The 21,577-nt window shown below is 45.5% G+C and overlaps 1 protein-coding gene across 2 annotated transcripts in view; it reads left to right on the top strand.

Annotated features, from left to right (window-relative positions):
• Positions 1-21,577, top strand: part of NPHP3 (nephrocystin 3) — a 405,841-nt gene that overhangs the window by 306,071 nt on the left and 78,193 nt on the right. For both annotated transcript variants that reach the window (XM_078663854.1, XM_078663855.1), the window contains one exon: positions 10,061-10,188. In XM_078663854.1, coding sequence (XP_078519980.1) covers positions 10,061-10,188 — 128 coding nt within the window. The remainder of the gene's footprint in view (positions 1-10,060; positions 10,189-21,577) is intronic.

The following is a 21,577-nucleotide window of genomic DNA, read 5'->3' as shown; positions in this document are numbered from 1 at the left end:
CCGTCTGTTTATTCAGCTATAACCAGACTCCATAAAATTGCCCATCTGTTACACCAAGATCCAGGCACCTGGACATGGTCCGGTTGGTTCTGGAATATAATTTCCGCATGGGGTTGGAAAGTCCTGTCCTTTTTAGGTATTGCAGTAGCGATCATATTTAGCTGCTGCCTCTGTATACAATGTGGCCCTGCGATTTGCAGCATGTGTGCTACCTCTTGTATTCCCAGTCCCAAGCCCCGTTCTAAATCCCGTTCCAAGACAATTCGAGACGAGCAAATGGTACTGTATGAAATGATAGACGGTATCATGAATATTGATGTTTCCTGATGAAAACGTAGTGACAAGGAGGGAATGTGGAAAAGTAAATTTTGCCATGTTCTGTGTCCCTACGCTTCATCCATCATATGTTATGTGTGCATGACCAATATGCATATGTTATTCCCCATGTCCGATTAATGACGCAATTACAGTTGTGTCCACCTCTGGTATGTTAGTTTCCAATCCTCGTGAATACTACGAATATCAGGCCTATGTAAGTAATGTTGCCACGTTTCTCAGTGTGCACGTTATTCAATTATAAAGTCCCCGTTTCCAGGCCTCGAAAGGGCCCGGACCACAGATTCAGCTCCTGTCTCCTGAAAGCCTCGCTAAGGAGCGATACAGCCCCCACCTGTATCCTCGACCCTTCACTCACTTCCTGCCTTGCAGTGCCCGGTGCACCCCGGCTCTGCCTCTGAGTCTGCCAAAAGTATGTTATAGTTCCAGTTATCAGTTCAGTCCTCCTCCTCTGCATTCCTAAGCTACTGAACTGCATCAATAGTTTCCGTCATTGTCTAGCCTTCTTGTCTCCACGTTAGAGAAAATACTGTATTTAATGGTCATTTAATATTCTTCACGCACTACATGTAGAATAATGCATGGTCCAGTCTTAGAATCAAGTTAGCTTTTCCCCTCATGACTTCTAGTTTATATCAACATGTTCCCTAAACAGTAGATACCAGATAGGGTTTAGGTACATGTCGCTCCGACCCTTCAGACTCTAGTCTCTGCTCCTAGCACAGAGTTCGTAGCCCCCAGCTTCTCCTAGTAACACGTCATTGCCAGTTTTCGCGCACCATTAGGTTAGAGGTCCCGGCTCCTTAGGTAGCCCCCTCCAATGTTTCCGCCCATCCATGACATATTCTGTTACGTTTTCCATCACATGTCTAAGTAAACTCCCAGTTACACCTCTTATTTCTCTTATCTCTCGCGACTGCTACGCGTCACGCCTTCTACTCCACCTACTGTTACGCCCACTGCAATGTAATGCTATGTGTTTGCGCTATGTATATAAGTCAATGTTTTGTTATTAAATGTTAGCGCGCTCATCCCAGACCCAGCCCCGGCAGCTGCCGGGCCTTATTGTCCTATTCCTATGCAGGTTGTCCTGATCCTGTCCTTATGCTGTAATAAACCTGCAGAAACTCCTACTACCTCGAATCTTGACTCTTATTTTATTGAGCTATCTGTTATGCTATAAGTCTAGTCAAAAATAGGGTATTATTTATTTATTTACCACACAGGGACAGACTAATTTGCATATAGCCAGGTTCTGAGCTGGGATGGGGCAGTGAGATAAATAACGGTGATGGATCAAGCCCTGATCTTTGGACTGGGTAAGAGTGGTCTGCTTAATTCAGACACTCTGTTCATCACCACCCCCTTTTCTGAATCGTTTTTGGCCACTATAGGTGTGGCAGGGTATACTCAGACATGAGTCCCTTTCTCACTGCTCCATCAGGATTCAAGCAAGCCGGGCCGAAGAGGCTGAAATGCCAGAAACCGGTCCCCGGTAGCTTGTCTCCTTTCTGGTGAAGAATTGGCTTGGTAGTTTGGTCTGCCCTGTTCCCATGATGCACTGGGCCAGGGACAGACTAATTTGCATATAGCCAGGTTCTGAGCTGGGATGGGGCAGTGAGATAAATAACGGTGATGGATCAAGCCCTGATCTTTGGACTGGGTAAGAGTGGTCTGCTTAATTCAGACACTCTGTTCATCACCACCCCCTTTTCTGAATCGTTTTTGGCCACTATAGGTGTGGCAGGGTATACTCAGACATGAGTCCCTTTCTCACTGCTCCATCAGGATTCAAGCAAGCCGGGCCGAAGAGGCTGAAATGCCAGAAACCGGTCCCCGGTAGCTTGTCTCCTTTCTGGTGAAGAATTGGCTTGGTAGTTTGGTCTGCCCTGTTCCCATGATGCACTGGGCCAGGGACAGACTAATTTGCATATAGCCAGGTTCTGAGCTGGGATGGGGCAGTGAGATAAATAACGGTGATGGATCAAGCCCTGATCTTTGGACTGGGTAAGAGTGGTCTGCTTAATTCAGACACTCTGTTCATCACCACCCCCTTTTCTGAATCGTTTTTGGCCACTATAGATGTGGCAGGGTATACTCAGACATGAGTCCCTTTCTCACTGCTCCATCAGGATTCAAGCAAGCCGGGCCGAAGAGGCTGAAATGCCAGAAACCGGTCCCCGGTAGCTTGTCTCCTTTCTGGTGAAGAATTGGCTTGGTAGTTTGGTCTGCCCTGTTCCCATGATGCACTGGGCCAGGGACAGACTAATTTGCATATAGCCAGGTTCTGAGCTGGGATGGGGCAGTGAGATAAATAACAGTGATGGATCAAGCCCTGATCTTTGGACTGGGTAAGAGTGGTCTGCTTAATTCAGACACTCTGTTCATCACCACCCCCTTTTCTGAATCGTTTTTGGCCACTATAGGTGTGGCAGGGTATACTCAGACATGAGTCCCTTTCTCACTGCTCCATCAGGATTCAAGCAAGCCGGGCCGAAGAGGCTGAAATGCCAGAAACCGGTCCCCGGTAGCTTGTCTCCTTTCTGGTGAAGAATTGGCTTGGTAGTTTGGTCTGCCCTGTTCCCATGATGCACTGGGCCAGGGACAGACTAATTTGCATATAGCCAGGTTCTGAGCTGGGATGGGGCAGTGAGATAAATAACGGTGATGGATCAAGCCCTGATCTTTGGACTGGGTAAGAGTGGTCTGCTTAATTCAGACACTCTGTTCATCACCACCCCCTTTTCTGAATCGTTTTTGGCCACTATAGGTGTGGCAGGGTATACTCAGACATGAGTCCCTTTCTCACTGCTCCATCAGGATTCAAGCAAGCCGGGCCGAAGAGGCTGAAATGCCAGAAACCGGTCCCCGGTAGCTTGTCTCCTTTCTGGTGAAGAATTGGCTTGGTAGTTTGGTCTGCCCTGTTCCCATGATGCACTGGGCCAGGGACAGACTAATTTGCATATAGCCAGGTTCTGAGCTGGGATGGGGCAGTGAGATAAATAACGGTGATGGATCAAGCCCTGATCTTTGGACTGGGTAAGAGTGGTCTGCTTAATTCAGACACTCTGTTCATCACCACCCCCTTTTCTGAACCCACAAAGAACGGAGCCACCTCGAGGATCCCCTAGCACGGGAAGGACCTCCGTGGGATCATACTTTCCTGCGGCCCTCGAGTATGCCCTGGCGTTGCCCCAGACACACGCCAACAACAGGTTGTGCTGAGAGGCTCTGTGGCGGCTCCTCAGCTGCGTGACCTTCCCCTTTCACAGCTGTCGGCAGGCCTCGAGGATTGGGCATGCAATGCAGAAAAATGAGCCGGTGCTCCACACACTCCCCAGAGTACTGGAAGTTTGGCAGCTCCATGCTGTGCTGTCTGCGACCCTGGGAGGGGGTCCGCATTTGTGTGCTGCGCAGTGCACAGATGCAGGTGGGGCAAGGGTTCCTGGGAGACAACAGCGCTCGACTGGGGGGGCTTGGCACAGAGCAACTTCACTCCTCCCTTGCAGTGAGAGACAACAGGCAGGGGCCCCACAAGCTGAGTTCAGGGCAACCAGCAAAATTGCTTGGCAGACCACCTCTTTCCTTCAGAGTCTCCTCAGAATGAGGGGGAAATCATCCCGGGCTGGACAAAATGAAAAACCAACCGCTCACCATGCGCTTCCTTCTTTTTTAAAGTAGAAAGGACAGTCCAGTCCTTGTTGTGTGCAGACAGAAGCAGCAACTGCAGGCCTTCCCACCCCACACAAACCCAGGGGCAGTACTCCACACTCCGCTCTTCCTCCAGGCAGGTTCCTTCTGATTCAGCAAGGATCTTTTGAAGTCTTTGATTTCCCAGAGACTTCAAACAGGAGGGAAGCACACAAATGCCCTATACGAGCTTCTCAAGCAGGATACCAGGGCAGGGCAAAAAAAGACCGGCTTTTCCTATGCCCACAGACCGTAGCAGCAACTGCAGGCCAACCCACCCCTCAAACAGAAAAGGCATCGCTCCTAACACAGCTCTTCAGCTCTTCTTCTTAACAGTGTCCTCTTGTTTCCAGAAGTGATCTAAAGCCCATTACTTATACCCCATTACTTATACCCCATTTTCTCATTCTAGTCTTTGTTTCAGAGCCCCTGAGCTCAGTACAAACCTGTTCTGTCCTCCCTGTTCCAGCTTGACCACAGGGGATAGAGTCATCCCTGTGCAAAGAAGACACAGCCTATTCAGGGCTGAACTGGGGTGGCGGAGTGAGCTAAAGAACGGTGATGGATTAGACCCAGATCAGTTGACTGGGGGTGAGTGTTTGTATTGTCAACGCTCCGTCCATCACCACCTTTGGTTTTTCTTTGTTCGCCCTAAGTTGGCAGGGTATGCTCAGACGTGAGTCCCTTGCTCACTTTGCCACTGGAGTCAAGCAAGCCCGGCTGAAGACGGCTGTAATGCCAGAAACCGGTCCTGGGAAGCTTTATTCCGGTCCAGGGAAGACATGGCTTGGCAGTTCGGGCTGGACTGTTCCCATGAGGCACAGGGTCAGACTGATTTGCATATGGCCATGTCTGAACTGGGGTGGCGGAGTGAGCTAAAGAACGGTGATGGATTAGACCCAGATAAGTTGACTGGGGGTGAGTGTTTGTATTGTCAACGCTCCGTCCATCACCACCTTTGGGTTTTCTCTGCAAGCCCACTAGTAGCATTTGATTTACAGGCCCCGGCACACTCAGTGCTATTTACTAGGGACTTTACCAGTAAATCAAATATGCCAATCATGGATAGCCAATCATAATCACAATTTATACAGAGAGCATATGCATTTAAGTACTGTTCAGCAGTGGTAAAGTGCCCAGAGTCCTATAGCCAATAAAAACAGGGTCAGATAAACAGGAGGCAACATGTTTGGGGATAAATCTTCAAAACGTGCCAGGTTTAACAGTGAGTTTAGTAGCAGTTTGCAATAAATTAATCTTTTTATTAAGACCTCTTTCTAGGGTGATGGCTGAGTGTAGTAGTGATTTGCAACAGATTGGCCTCTCTGCTGTCACTTTTCTCCAGGGTGAAGAATAATTTTATGTGTGGTTTGTGACACCGTGACCTGTCCGTTAAGAACTCTCTACTGGGTGTGTGTTGTAATGGTTAGTGTAAATCTAACATCTGCACTAAATCCTCTTTCCAGGGTGACAAATGGTGTCATTGTGGTTTGCTATATACTAGCCTCTATGGTTAGACTTCTTACTTTGGTCATAAGTGTTTAGAAAAGACGGGACTATCTGCTGAGAACTCTCACCTCGGTGATAAGTGAGTGTAGTAGTTTGTACGGTCACAATGAGCTCTCTTCTGTACGTCTCTCACCGGTCTTCTTTTCTTAGTTAAAAAAAATCTAAATTGTACTTTATAAAGTATGTTGAAGATTACTTTGCTGGATTATGTCATCAGTGATGTCATTTGAGATGCAATTAGCGATGTCACTGACCATGTCATTAATTATGTAATACATGCAGTCATAAGCAGGGCATTCCGGGGGAACAAGTTATAGTTAGTTCAGGTAACTATGACTACTGAATTTTTGTGGTTTTGTGTGTGTAAAATCTGAACCTAACTATAACATCTCTGTAACTTTTTTTTTTTAACCAATTTCTACTTTTTTCAATGCTATTTCCTAACTATAATGTCTCTGTAACCATTGGTTTTGTTGTGAATTTTACAGCTTTTTGAATATAAATTGTACTATAATTTGACCCATGAGTTCAATTTGCTAATATACATTTTCACAAGTTTATAAATACATTGTATTCACTCATTCATTCTTATTATATATTTTAAAAATAAAAATTAAGGTAAGGTAACTTAATAATAATAAACCATTTATAAAGCACCTGGTTACATCAACTGGTGTGTCCCCATGCTAGGAACCACTATGTAAAAGGGAAGGCTGAAGGGGGAAAAGGAGTGAAACGGGAAATAAGGACACACAACCTCAGAGCTGGAAGAGCCAAGTTTTCAAACTTATGAAGTCTCTCTATAAATGCAATGCAGGAAGTGTTTTTTTTTTTTTTATTCATTTTATGGATCTGTTTCCAACCAAAAGCATACAATCAATACCAGACCAACACATTTAATACAAACATATACTATTGCAATATCTATAAGTATATCACTGCCTGTATTTGGGCATGTGAGTGGCTTTGTGAGTGGCTATGTGGGTGTGTGCATGGCTGTGTGGGTATTTAAGTGGATGTGGGAGTAGGTGTGTGGGGGTGTGAGTGGTTTTGTGGATTTGTGAGTGGGTCTATGAGTAGCTGTATGGGTGTGTGTGTGTGGGGGGGGAATGGGTGTGTGAGTGTATGGGGGTGTGCATGGTTTTTTGGGTGTTTGAGTGGGTGTGTCAGTGTGTAAGTGGGTGGTTGAGTAGCTATGTTGTGTGAGTGGGTGTGAGTGGCTGATGGTGTGTGGGTGTGTGTCACTGTGTGGGTCTGAGTGGGTGTGTGTTTTGGTATATGAGTGGCTGTACATGTATGTGATTGTGTGGGTGTGTAAGTCTGTGTGTGAGTGGGGATGCGAGTGCATGTGTGAGTGTGAGTTGGTCTGTGAGTGATTTTGTGGGTCTGTGAGTGGATGTGTGAATGGGTTTGTGAGTGGCTGTGTGGGTGGCTGTTTGACTGTGAGTGGTTTTGTAGGCCTGTGAGTGGCTGTATGGGTGTGTGAGTGGCTGTGTGGGTCTGTGAGTGTTTTTGTGGACCTGTGAGAGGGTGTGCAAGTGGGCATATAGGTGTGTGAGTAGCTGTGTGGGCCTGTGAGTGGGTGTGTGAGTGGTTTTGTAGGTCTGTGAGAAGTTTTGTCGGTCTTTGTGGCAGTGTGAGTGGCTGTATGGGTGTGTGAGTGGCTGTATGGGTGTGTGAGTGAGTGTGTGAGTGGCTGTGTGGGCCTATGAGTGGCTGTGTGGGTCTATGACTGGGTTTGTGAGTCTATGAGTGGGTGTGAGAGTGGCTGTATCGGTGTGTGTGTGTGTGTGTGTGTGTGTCTGTGTGTGAGTGTGTGTGAGTAGGTATTTGGGTCTGTGAGTGGGTGTATATGTTTTCTTTTAATTGGGGTCTGGATCTGCGGATCTGCAGCAGGGCACACAGGCGGTCACACCGAGTGCCACGGTGGATACCAAGACCCGTGCATGCTAACAAATTTTTTTTAGACAATTTCATGCCAAAGAGGGGACCCTCACAGACTCCTCCATCAGTCCCATGGGAGTCACGATACCTCTACCCTTACCCCTTCTTTCACTTTAAAATGTTATGTTTCCCCTGGCAAAAGAGTCTCAATGCAAAAAATGGTGGCCGCAAGTTTCCTCTCAGATTGCAGCCTATTATTGCATTGCTGACGGTGTGTGGCTCCACGGATCTGCCATGGTTGATTCATGGTGGTTCCGTGTCTCTAGATATACATAAATCTTTTTACTTTAATAGCTCTAGAACTACTTCATGGATTTACACCAAATTACAAAAAGCACTCTTTCTCGACCAAGGTCTAGCTTCTGCCAAATTTGGTATAATTCCATTTAGCGGTTCTGGCTATGGTTGTGTCTAAAATCCCTTTGGGAAATTGCATGGAAAAATCGCGTTTTGAGACTCCATTTTTCTCAACCCTGCTTGAGGGATCAGCCGAAACTTTACAGACAGTGGCTGAAGTGACTGGCAAAGGTTTGAAAAGTGAGGATTTATCAAAAGGTGCCGAAGTTAATAACACTCTTCCTATGGAAACTAGGTCATAACTATAACTACCTACTGGCAACAGTCAGTAGGGAATATATATTCACTGAAAAAACCCAGAGTGAGTGGCTGTATGAGTAGCTCTATGGATGAGTGAGCATTTGTGTGAGTACTTGTGTGGGTTTGTGAATGGGTATGTGAGTGATTGTGAGGGTATGGGAGTAGGTGTATGAGTGGTTATATAGGGGTGTGAGTGATGTGCAAATGGTTCTGTGGATTATATCATCAGTGATGTCATTTGAGATGTCATCAGTGTTGTCACTGACCATGTCATTAATGATGTAATATGTGAGGTCATAAGCAGTGAGTGCAATGCAGAGGTATAAGTTATAGTAAGCTCAGTTACCCACTCACCCACTCACACACCCACACAGGTACTCACACACCCACACAGGCACTCACACACCCACTCACAGTTCAAAACAGTGCACCAATTATAACATATATTGATTGTTGCATGTGCAGAATTGTTAATTGCTGTCTCCTGTGTTCTACTATTTATACATTATGAGGTTTTATTCAGTGAGCTGAGCTGAGCTGAGGAGGTGGTGGTGAGTTGGGGGAAGGGAGCAGGACGTCTTAGATGGTTTCTTGTATCAAGCACATCTCCCCACTTCAGGGATTCCTACTGTGGCAACTGATGTACACTAAGGTCCCGATCATTTGAGAAAGGGAGTGCACAAGGTTTCAAATGGAAGGTGTTCGGCATTGGAGGATGGGACATGTGTTTGTTTAAAGTGAGAGGTTTAATGAATGATAATGCCAGTACTGGTTAATGATCATGGCCATTCCAGCTGCTTTACTAACCATTGCCTATTGCAGGGGCGGCTCCTCCATGTGAGTGGAGTAGCATTGCCCCAGAAAGAAAAGCCTAAGCCAGAGCTTAAAAATAAAATGGTAGTAAAGTTTATTTATTACCATTTTATTTTTCAGCTACCGATCCATCCCGAACTGAGTGTCAGGACGGGGCGGGGCCATTGCTGCTAGGTGGCAGCAGGAAGCTGAGCGCTTAAATAAAAAATTGGAATGTCTCTTTGGCCGGCCGTCTTGCGACGGCTAGCCAGACATACGCAGTTTAAACCTGGAAAAGCACAAAAAGCGGGTTGAGGCAAGAGTCTGCACCTGTCACTACAAATGGCTGACTGTTATTGGTGATGGTGCTAAGAAACCAGGAAGTGCACTCCTCTACACTTCCTATTAGGGAAACCCCCCAAAAACAAGAACAGAAAAAAAAATTGAATCAGCACACATCAATTTAGATTATTGATAAAAGTTCAAATGATATCAAGTGTCCATGATGATTTGAAGAAATTGCAAGGTCCAAATTTTGTCTTTGTATTCAAAAATATTTTCATTATTGATCAATGGTCATTAAAATCCAGATATTTAGGCTTTTAAACCTCTTTAGCTCAGCTGTCTAAGACAGCTGAGTTGGAGAAAGCACAGACCTCTAGTGCTCTTAAGAGTGCTGAGAGAGCCCGCTCACTCCGATCCTGGTGCTTCTTTGATGCTGTTGAGAGCAGCACCAGGATTGGTTAGGGAGTTGGATGGGTCCCGCATTGGAGCTTGACTCAAAGAAAGAAGACCGTTCGAGGACGTCACGTCGCGCAGGAAGGTAAGTGTATTTTATTTTTTTAATCTTTTTTCTGTACCACCCACCTGAACACCTTGGTACATGCCAGCCAACTCTGGCCTATAGCCCTGTACTGCAGAGTACATCGCCCATGAAAATATTCACTAATAAATGTGCCTCTTCATAGAAGCAAATGATAGAACTTTGATTGTGTCTTGCTTGAATTAAGGGAAATAATTTCACGCAGGTGCAGGTGAGGGTAGGAGAGAGGGTTAAAAATGATTTCGGACTGAAACATATTTGATAGAGTCTTGTCTCTTTTGATCAATTCAGTAAATAGGTTTTAGCGCAAAAGTATTCTCACGTCACTAAACACTGACTCTATGATTGTTGCTCCTTCTTTTGCTTTAGTATGGATTTACTCTACTTCGTCGACGCGCCCTTCAGCTGGAAGAGCTTACACTGGGTAAAGACTCGCCTGACAATGCTCGAACACTCAATGAACTCGGGGTGCTCTACTATCTGCAGAACAATCTTGAGTAAGTAGCTTTTGTGACAACTTTCTATAACTGCTATGTTTCCTTCTCAGCCCTCCATTTTTGGACTGATATATTCCCCATAACACAATAGCAAGCTGCACATTCACCCACAAACCTTATCTTTACTGCAGTGCATTGAACACCGATGTGGTGTGTAATATTTACAATGCTCTTTAATAAGATCAGGAGATTTCATTATTAATTAATGTTAAGACATTGCTCCACACTATTTTCAATTGAATAATAAAATGTTGTTTCTGACTGTGAATGTTTTCATTTATGCCATACGTGCAATTTAGAAATTTTTTCCATCTTTCTGATTTTCAGCTGTTTATATGTTAGGGCGTAAGTTTAAAAAAAAATAAAAAAAATAAAAAAATCCAACATAAGCAGTAATTTGTCAAATGAGGGGGGGTGAGAGAAGGGAATGAAGTGCAGTCTGCAGACCCTTTACAGTAATATTAGTGCACAATAAGTGACATTTCCTTTGAACTGTTAACCAGCATGGGGTAGATACCTTTTAATTTCACCACCACTGTTGAACTAACCCAAAGGTGCTCTCAGGGCCTTGTGTCCTCAGTCGAATTTACTTGCACTGGTGATGGACAGTAGCTTCTGTGGAGTCAGTCAATGTGCAGTGAGCCAGTGTGTAATCTTCTCATCCTCCCTCCATCCAGGATTTACTGCCTTCCTCTCGCCAAGCACCTATGTACTCTGGTACTCTTTAGCACAACCTGTCTGTGAGTGAAGGTGGCACTCATGCTCACACCAGATTTTTGCTGTTGGGGCATCTAGTGGGAGCATCGAGGCCCTGTCCTCATCTGGTTTCTTTTCTTACCGAGATGGTTGTCTACCCCGAGTGCATAAACTCCCTTAGTGCATAAACTCCCTTAATTGATCCTGCCTTCCTGAGTTCCTCTCAAATGTATATACTATTTTTTTCTGTCAATCAGCATGGAATACTTTTGTTCTAAATTTAGTTTTCTTCTGGCCTGTCTCCTGATCGAGCTATCATTTTGGGATAATCTTCTGTCGCAGCAGCAGAGCAGGATGGTGCACCTGGGCATATGCAATCTGCATCTCCATACTTGGAGAGTGAGCAGCAGCAGTTGACCACTCTTGGCGTGCCACTTGAGACCGTTGATGACATCTTAGAAGCGAGGCGTCCCTCCACTAAATCAGTGTATACCTGTCGTTTGGGACAGATTATACGATTGGTGCGGCACCTGACAATTGACAAAGAAAGTTTTCTGTAATGTTGTTGTTTGCTCTCACCCTGGCGCAGCAAGGACTTGTTTTGGGCACTGTTAAGGCTTACCTGTCTGCTCTTTTGACTTTTTTTGTGGTTAACATACTGTTATTTAAATCACCTCTTATGATGAGCTGTTTTCAGTGCTTAACTTGTACGAGAGTGAGTGCCGGTGCTCAAAGTTCTGCTCAGAAGTGCTGCGTAGTCCTAAATCCACCTTGTGTCTCTTTAATCCACTTTCAGACACTCCCTGTCCATTTATTGCACTCTTGCAGGTTCTTGCTTTCTCCCTTTGCAACGGGTTTTCCGCATTTCACTTCCTCTGTCTTTCCGTTTAGTATGTTTTCCCTCTCCTGCACATGTCTCATGAGGAAAAATAAGCGCTGGTCCCCAAAAATAAGTGCTTGTGACCCCCACCAGCAACCACCAATTCAAAACCCTTTGTGATGCCTCCGTTAGATTTGAGCTTCACCCTCACTTTTTTTTGATGTGCACACCTTTTGAACCACTGCACAATTATCCTTTGAGACTTCATACTTTGAAGACCGTCTTTTTCATCACCATAACATCAGCTAGACATTTAAGCGAGCTGCAAACTCTTTCTGTCAACCCACCTTGTAACACTTTTTTGCCAGATAATTTTTTGTGTTGAGGACCCGTGTTTCCTTACTACTGAAAGTGGGCACTCTTTTTGATGTCTGGTAGGCTATCACCCTTACAACATTCTTTGCTCCACCTCATCACTCCTGTATTTGTATCCTAAAATGAAGATTTCACATTGATTGTACTAAGGGGCATTGAGTGTGCGATGAGCTCCTAGTAGGAGTAAAGAAGGACACAGCAATGAAGAAATGGACCATTTCTTGATGGATTGTTGTCAGCATAAAGATATGTTACACACTGTTGATGAATCAGCCCCCAGAAAGCTTGCAGACTCATTTCACAACAGCCAAAGCTGCTACTACTGTGTTAGCACGAGGAGTACTTGTCCTACACATCTGTCAGGCTGCTTTGTGGGCTTCGGTATACATGTTCATGAAGCACTACTGCTTCGACAGTGAAGTCAGTAGAGAAGAGTATTTTGCCAGCTAGGTCCCCTTTTGGGATGATCCAGTTCACAGATCCACCACCTTGGAAGGTACTGCTATTGTATTTATTGAAAAGCTGAGGAATCTGTGGTTATAAGTATCCATCAGCAGAACAAGTTACTTAACCTTTGTTAGCAATCTTTCTGGTGGATACTCTTAATAACGAATATCTTCCCTGCTCTGTGCACTGGACTCTTTCCACATCTAAAAAGGTCTCAAATTTAGAGATCTGCACACTGGTCATGCCTATTTACTAATGGGATCTGCGTCTGAGGGTGCGAACAGCCTAGAAAGCAACTGACATCAGCGTGCATGGGTGGTGCTTATATGTGGCTTCGCTCGTCATTTCTGGAGCCAAATTATGTCAGTGTGAGGCTGCATGATGTCACCTTACGGCACACGAGTACTGCTTTTAATGTTTTTGGATCCAGTCAGATGCCTGGGAAATATTCCCATGATGAGGAATCTCTGGTCAGATAGTGTATCCACCAGAAAGTTAGGTCCCAAACATAAGTAACTTGTTGATCAATGCCTTAGTGGCTTCATCAGCTCTCCCTCCTTAGTGGCCTTTGGCAGCAGAGCCTCAAAATCTTAAGTAGGCTCAGGAGATTTCCAAAGCGTCTTTGTCTGTGCCTTCAGTATCATAGTTGTCATATACCAATTCCTGGACCCCAGTAGAGTCCATTCTCTGTGTCTAGTAATGCCCCAGCCCATCTGGCTGGAGCATCCTTGAACGGTAAAGCAATGTCTTCCAATATGGACAAGGAGGCCAAGTGACTGGAGAAATATTGTAACAGAATATTCCACTCCAGTGATTTCTCTAGGTAAATGCTAAAGTCTGTGTGCATCCACGGGCTCCATCTCTGATACAACTTTGACTAGTACACCTTCTTGCTCCTGAACTATGGTCAGGAAGAGTACAAGTTCATGTTCAGCTTGGGCAAAGAGGCTGTCGGGCAGAATCTGTTAATGTCGAGGAACCTCTTTGAAATGGCCACTAGGACCAATAATGTTGTACTGACCAGGCATCAAGAGTCATGGCTTAGGGTCTTAGACCGAAGCCAGGTTAAAGTCTTCCAAAGCTTTTATTGTACCTGTCTAAATCCATGTCTTTGGGGCACCCCATGGATTCATCCCAGTCAGGGTTGATTAAAGCACCCAAGTACGACTCCTACCTAGGTTTAAGGTTTTCCAAAGTGTGCGAGGTGGTAGTGGTCTATGCATCTGGGAGACAGCCTTTGTTCTCATTGCTGCATCTACATATATATGTACCAGGGGTGAAGAATCTGGCATATCAAAAGTAAGCCTCACATATTTCTTGATGTCATGTGTAAGTTAAAGGTTTGGTAATTTGGTTGGTGCCAAGTCATGCTTTCAATGCAAGTGTTCAAATGCCAGTACAACTGGTAACCCCAGATGTCACACAGCATTGAGATCTCAACTTTATCCCATGCCTGGAGCCATCCTACAATAGTGCACTCAGTCACAGTAGAGGTTTTTTTTTTGTTGGCACTCCTTCTCTAATAATGTACCTCAATGCCTTTCACCATAGTCGAAGTATTATTGCGGTTGCCTTGGATAGTCTGCCTAAAGATCTCTTCACATAGTGCCCACAGAAATCCCTTACCACTAATGGGAAGCCTTTCTATATTCAGAGAGTCTTCCGCCAGTGGCACAAATCATCATTGACTAATAATGATAAAATATCGGAAAGGGCATTCCACTGCGGTACACATTACTTGGTAGTGTGGTCAGTGAGATGCATGGTATTCAGCCTCCCAGAGCAATGCATACAAGAGAGATTTAATCCGACAGTAGACTTGCCCTTCTATCTTGTAAGGAGTATTTTGGACAACATATATCATCTTTTGAAGTGCAATCATTTTACACGAGTTAGTGCTTCAAATCAGTGACGGCACGAGCCATGTTAGTTTTCCACATTGGATCCAAAATGATCTAGGAGCTTACCAAATTCTCTGACATAAACCTGTCATAAACCTGATGTTGTTTTACTGAATATATGTCCCCAAATGCTGAAAAGCATAATCTGCAAAAGGCAACAAGGTAATAGATTCAGAGACTATGTTGTTATTTGGTAGATTACTGATTATCCCTAGTTAGTACGAAAGCCAAATTATTAATATGATTTCTAACAATCTGGGTATGGGGAGATTTAAGAAACTTCCATACTATGGGGAAAATGTGTACTATGAAGTGGGATGTGCCTTGTTGTGCTGGTTTTTAGTTTGAAATTAATAGAAGAATCGGAGTATGGTGACATGAGGTTCTGCCACACATAAATGACATAAAGATATATTTTCCTCCAATTGACCAGGCCAACCAAGACCTCTAACTCTATTGTTGATGAAGTCCGAGACCATTAGCTTGAAGCACTTTCCCTCCCTCAGTACTGGAGCTTTGCTCTGCATTTGGTACCCCCTTCCAAACAGTAAGACTATACTTTTTTTACTCCTCCTAAATGTCTGCCTTTTTGCTCATTTCACTGATAATTCCAACTAATTCATTTGTTCACTCCCATTTTGCTAATCTTTCACTGTATACTATTTTTAATTCTTTTGTTGCTATTAATTCGGGGTAAGGGCCCCAATTTTTTGCCCTGGCCACTGATGTTGTCAGCGCCATGCTTCCTGAACTTTGTAATACTTTTCCTGCTTCAAACAGTGTTTCAGATAAGTGGAAACACACACAATTTATTCTTGTACTTATGAAATGCCCCCTGATCCTCTTATTCGCTGCAATTATCATACCATATTTCATCAGCTACCAAGGTCTTTAAAACAAATTTTACACCCTAATCTCCTTTTGAAGGAGAGCAATAAGTTGCTCGACAATGGTGAAAAAGATATCAGATCCTCTCAAGACATTGAAACTGTAAATTAGCTGTATCGAACAATATTCAAAACAATTTTAGCCACCCTGATCTTCTTAGGCATCTCTGCAGCTTTTGATATAGTTTCACATTACATTCTTATTACTCATTTCTCTGCTATTGGCTCCCTTCATTTCTTTCGAACAGAACTGAAGCAGTTCATCTTTCACCTTTTCACTGCTCCATTCCAACTGTCTCCGGAGTTCCTCATGGATCACCCTTTAGCTCTACCCTCTTTTGCATTATATTACTCGTCTTGTAGCCTTAATATGGTCCTTCCATTTCAAGCTCATGTCATTTGCGGATGATAGTCAAATTGGTTTCTCCATCCATGATGACATCATTTACACGTGGACAAATTCTGCTCCTATGTGCCAGCTGTTGCCAACTGGATGAATAACAACTGCTCTAAGCTTAACGATACCAAAAGGGAGGCCCTCATTATCACCTCAAATTCTTCCATCTGTTTATGGTCTTGGTGGCCCTCCCTCCTCCACCCTTCTCTGGTCCCTGTTACATCAGCTACAAACGTGGGCTTTCTTTTGACCTTTTCTAATGATGTTGTCCACGTCGCTTTTTATATCTCTACATATGCCAGAAAATCATTTCCTTCTTCTATTTCAAGTAAATCAGATATTAGATCCTCATCTTATCCTGGTACAATTACGGGAACTCGCTTTACCTGGGACTTCCCTTCTAATTGTCTCCAGATTACATAGATTGCTACTATTTGCCTTAGTTCAGTTTTCCCTTTTGCTTCCCCCATTTCTAATCTCAAATTCCTTCAATGGCTGCCCATTGTCAAACACTTTATCTTTTTAGGCCTCCTTCTCTGTAACCAGGCCCTTCACAAATCAGGTCCCATATATCATCAGGTACAGACATGAGCCTTACCCCCCCTAACGGTCACTTTGTTCTTCCCCCGCAAATCTTGTTTATCTTCCTTGGGTAAGGTATATTCATTTTGGTGGGCATCCTTCTCTTTTCTTACAGCAAAGCATTGAAGCTCACTCCTTATTACACTCTGCAGGCTTAAAGAAACTATTCTTCAGAAAGCAACTCAAAACATTGGTAGTTTAAACCTCATAGTAGTTAGTTGAGTGTATTGGTCATCAGATCTTTCAGTGCCAGGGTGGGAGCTCACACTTTATAAGTTCAAATGAAATCAAACCAGTTTATCTCACTCAAAGATCCAACAGGCCAGTAGCTCCACCATTATGTCTTAAAGCAATAGAGATGGGGTATTCTGTTTCATACCACGCTGCAAGTCGAAGGATCTGGTGAGGATCCCATTAGCTCTAATTGTGGCCACTGGTTGCTCTTGTAAGAGGTTGATCCAAGCCTGGAATCCTGGACCCAGATTCAAAGTGCCCATCATAAAGAGCTTTTCCACCAGGTCAAATGCAAGTTCCATGCCTATGGATAGAATACTTCCGGCTTTGACACCCCAGATGATTACTCCAGGCACTGAAAGTTCTCCTGGGGTTAAACCTCCTTGGGTGGATTATTTACCCTCAACTTTTTATTTAGCAGTGATATGGGCATTTAAGAGATCAAGAGCTCTTATGGCTTTTGTATGGGGATCATCGTTGTTCACTTCACTTTGGTTAAAATAATTCCATCAGCTTGTGCTTCCTAAAACATACTGAGCATGTGTGTTGTTACTTTTGAAGTTATTCAATTGACATCTCTTCGAGGAAGCCACGCTTGTTGTCCTCATCAGTTGGAAGCCTAAATTCACATAGAGCAATGTATTATGTCGCAAATGTGTTTGTGACCTCGAGGTCATCCACTTTACCCCCTCCTTGGTCGTTGTGCTCCATATGCACCGGTTTTGTTTTCCACTCCCTGGGCCAAATGGGTTACCAACCTACCTGCCTTATTATAACATATTATATCATATTATATTATAAACGCTTTTGAGTACCTAAATAGTGCGTTCTAGTCTGATCATCAACTAGGGCTATAAGTTCTTCTCAAACTATTATAGCCTTTCTTTTGCGTTCCCCTCCTCCCATCTGAGGTAGTTCACCCTTTAGCTCTAGCACAGTTTCATCTAATCCCATCATCTAATCACATTTCCTTTATGAACTCTGTTTACTGGCAGCTGCCGAGATGAGCATGCTGTGTAGCAAAGCCTTATGCTTCCTATGGCACTCGCCCCCTCACCCCCTCCCAAATCACTGACCCTCTTTTTCCTGGAAATACCAGTCCACCACCTTCACATCCAGTTTCGTCTCCTTTGACTTCTATCTTTACAGCTTCCAACTTCCTGTTATATTTCCCATTTCTAAAGAAATTTTCATTTCTACTGGAAAAATATCTGATATGCCCATGACCAAGTAGCTAATATCTCTAAACCATTGTGAAAAATAAATGAGTTGCCAGTATTAAGTGTGTGCAATTTCATTGGAATTTTTTTTTTTCCTATGGTTCATATTCCATGTGTCCTCAAAACCCATCAAAGTGGCAAAGTTCTAAAATATAGAGTTGTTGGTGCTCCTGCCTATGTCTCCTGCTTTTATATTCTTGTTAATCTGTCCAGATCCTCACGCACAGTCAAGTCTGGGAGAGGATGTAGCCTTACGGCTAGAGAAGTCGTCCTCGAAACTGGGCAACTGGGTTCGAGTCTCTGCAACGACGCTCAAGTTCAAGTTCAAGTTTAAAATTTGTATCGCGCACTACTCACCCAGAGGGTCTCAAGGCGCTTTAGGGAGGGGGGTACTTTACGTATCGAATATCCAAGTTTTTAGTTGTTTTCTGAAGGAGAGGTGGTTCTGTGTAGGCGGAGGTGGGGGGGGGGGGGGGGGGGGGATTCCAGGTCTTGGCCGCTAAGTAGGAGAAGGATCTTCCCCCCATGGTGGATCTTTGGATGCGTGTAATTGCGGAGAGGGCTTGATTGGACGATCGAAGTTGGCGGGTGGGGGTGTAGAAGGACAGGCGTGTGTTGAGGTATTCAGGTCCTAGGTTGTAGAGGGCTTTGTGTGCGTGGGTGAGGAGACGGAACATTATTCTCTTGTTGACGGGGAGCCAGTGGAGGTCTTTCAGGTGACCGGAAATGTGAGCTTGGCGGGGGACGTCTAGGATGAGTCTGGCTGAGGCGTTTTGGATGCGTTGGAGTTTTTTCTGTAGTTTGGCTGTGGTTCTGGCGTAAAGGGTGTTTCCGTAGTCCAGTCGGCTTGTGACCAGTGCATGGGTGACCGTCTTTCTTGTTTCGGTGGGGATCCAACTGAAGATTTTTTTGACCATACGTAGGATGTTGAAGCATGATGATGATACGGCGTTGACTTGTCTGGTCGTCGAGAGGGAGGAGTCCAGGATGAAGCCCAGGTTACGTGCCTGATCCATTGGTATGGGTGCGGTTCCCAGGGCCGGTGGCCACCATGAGTCGTCCCAGGCGGAGGGGGATGATCCTAAAATGAGGACTTCCGTTTTGTCCGAGTTCAGTATTAAACGGCTGTTCTTCATCCACTCGGCTACTTCTTTCATCCCTTCGTGTAGGTTGGTTTTGGCGGTGTTTGGGTCTTTGGTGAGGGAGAGGATCAGCTGGGTGTCGTCTGCGTAGGAGATGATGTTGAGGTTGTGTTGGCGCGCGATGGATGCGAGGGGACTCATGTATACGTTGAAGAGGGTGGGACTGAGAGATGATCCTTGTGGTACGCCGCAGATGACTTCGGTGGCCTCTGATCTAAAAGGGGGAGGCGGACTCTCTGGGTTCTTCCGGCGAGGAACGAGATGATCCAGTCCAGTGCTTTTCCTTGTATTCCGATGTTGCTGAGGCGTTGTATAAGGGTGCTATGACAGACTGTGTCGAAGGCTGCGGAGAGGTCAAGTAGGATGAGGGCAGCTGTTTCTCCGTTGTCCAGTAGGGTTCGAATATCGTCTGTTGCTGCGATGAGGGCGGTCTCGGTGCTGTGTTTGGCTCGGAACGATACAAAAGGGGATGATGGACGGAGCATTTCAAACACTCACTCACCCCCAGTCAACTGATCTGGGTTTGATCCATCACCATTCTTTAGCCCACTCAGCCACCCCATTTCAGACATGGCTATATGCAAATCAGTCTGACCCTGTGCCTCATGGGAACAGTCCAGCCCGAACTGCCAAGCCATGTCTTCCATGGACCGGAAACAAGCATCCTGGGACCGGTTTCGGATTCATAATCCTCATCAGCCAGGCTATCTTGAATCCAGTGGCCAAGTGAGCAAGGGACTCGCGTCTGAGCATAACCTGCCACACTTAGGGCGACCAAAAGCCAGACTGTGAAGGGTCGAGGGATTTGTTGGATTCGAGGAAGGCGGCGAGCTGACTGTTGACTGCTTTCTCAATGACTTTGGCAGGGAATGGGAGGAGCGAAATGGGGCGGTAGTTCTCAAGTTCAGTGGGGTCTGCTGTGGGTTTCTTCAGGAGGGTGCTGAGTTCGGCATGTTTCCAACTGTCCGGGAAGGTAGCGGAGTTGAGGGAGCAGTTGATGACTTCTCGGAGATGGGGTGCGATAATGGAGTCTGCTTTGTTGAAAATGTGGTGGGGACATGGGTCGGTTGGTGATCCTGAGTGGATGGTGTTCATCAGGCGGATGGTGTCTTCAGTGGTGATTGGGTTCCAGGCGTAAAGGTTGTTGGAGGGGGTTTTTAGTTCGGAGGTGGGTGGGGTGGACTGGTCTCCAAAGCTGTTATGTATGTCAGCGATTTTGTTGTGGACGAACGAGGCTAGAGAGTCGCAGAGGTCTTGGGAGGGAGTGATGTCAATTGTGCGGCAGTGGGGTTAGTAAACTCTTTGACGATGTTGAATAGTTCCTTGCTGTTGTCGGCGTTGTTGTCGAGTCGATCCTTGAATGCTGATTTCTTGGTGGATCGGATCAGTTGGTGGTGTTTGCGGGTGGCGTTCTTGGAGGTGGCCAGGTTGTCAGTGGTAGGGTTTTTACGTCAGGCCTTTTCGAGGGTGCGACAGATCTTCTTGGATTTCTTAAGGTCATCATTGAACCAGGGGGCTTTTTTGCTGCCTTGCTTCATTTGGTGGTTTTTCATGGGGTGTTATATCGTCCGCGCTGTGGGTGATCCATTGTGTGAGGTTGGTGGCTGCTTGGTTTGGGTCCGATGATTTGGCAGGAGGATTTTGGTGGAGCGATATGAAGAGTTGGTCAGTGGTAATTTTGTTCCAGTTTCTGCGGGGAATTGGTTGTGGGTGGTTGTGGGTCGTAGTCTTTTTGTAGTTGAAGTGAACGCAGCTGTGGTCCGTCCAATGGAGAGCTGTGGTGTGATTGAAGAAGATGTGCTTGCTGGAGGTGAAGATTGGGTCAAGCGTGTGGCCGGCATAGTGGGTGGGGGTGTCAACAAGTTGTTTGAGTCCGAGATTGGCGAGGTTGTCCAGAAGGGTGGTGGTGTTGCTGTCGTTGTTCTTTTCCAGGTGGAAGTTGAGGTCTCCCAGTAGAATGTAGTCCTCGGAGGGGAGGGCGTGTGGGCTGATGAATTCAGTGATGTCTTCGCTGAATTGTGTGCGGGGTCCTGGTGGCCTGTAGATGAGAGTGCCTCTGAGTGTGGTCTTGGGGTCGGTGTGGATTTGGAAGTGAAGGTGTTCGGTGGCTGCGAGGTTATCGTCGGAGCTGGTTGTGATGCGGATGGTGTTCTTATGGACGATGGCGATGCCTCCTCCTGTTTGGTTGATGCGGTCCTTTCGGATGATCGGAAGACGGCTGCAATGCCAGAAACCGGTCCCCAGAAGCTTGTTTCCTTTCCAGTAAAGAATTGGCTTGGTAGTTTGGTCTGCCCTGTTCCCATGATGCACTGGGCCAGGGACAGACTAATTTGCATGTAGCCAGGTTTTGAGCTGGGATGGGGCAGTGAGCTAAAAAACGGTGATGGATCAAGCCCTGATCTTTTGACTGGGTATGAGTGTTCTGTTTAACTCAGATGCTCTGTCCATCACCACCCCCTTTCTGAATCGTTTTGGCCACTATAGGAGTGGCAGGGTATGCTCAGATGTGAGTCCCTTGCTCACTGCACCGTCAGGATTCAAGCAAGCCGGGCCGAAGACGGCTGCAATGCCAGAAACCGGTCCCCGGAAGCTTGTTTCCTTTCCAGTAAAGAATTGGCTTGGTAGTTTGGTCTGCCCTGTTCCCATGATGCACTGGGCCAGGGACAGACTAATTTGCATGTAGCCAGG

Source organism: Lissotriton helveticus, chromosome 10 (assembly GCF_964261635.1).
Source record: "Lissotriton helveticus chromosome 10, aLisHel1.1, whole genome shotgun sequence".
NCBI classification, from domain to species: Eukaryota; Metazoa; Chordata; class Amphibia; order Caudata; family Salamandridae; genus Lissotriton; species Lissotriton helveticus.
Note: the sequence above shows the minus strand (reverse complement) of the source record. Positions and strands in the feature narration are given on the sequence as shown.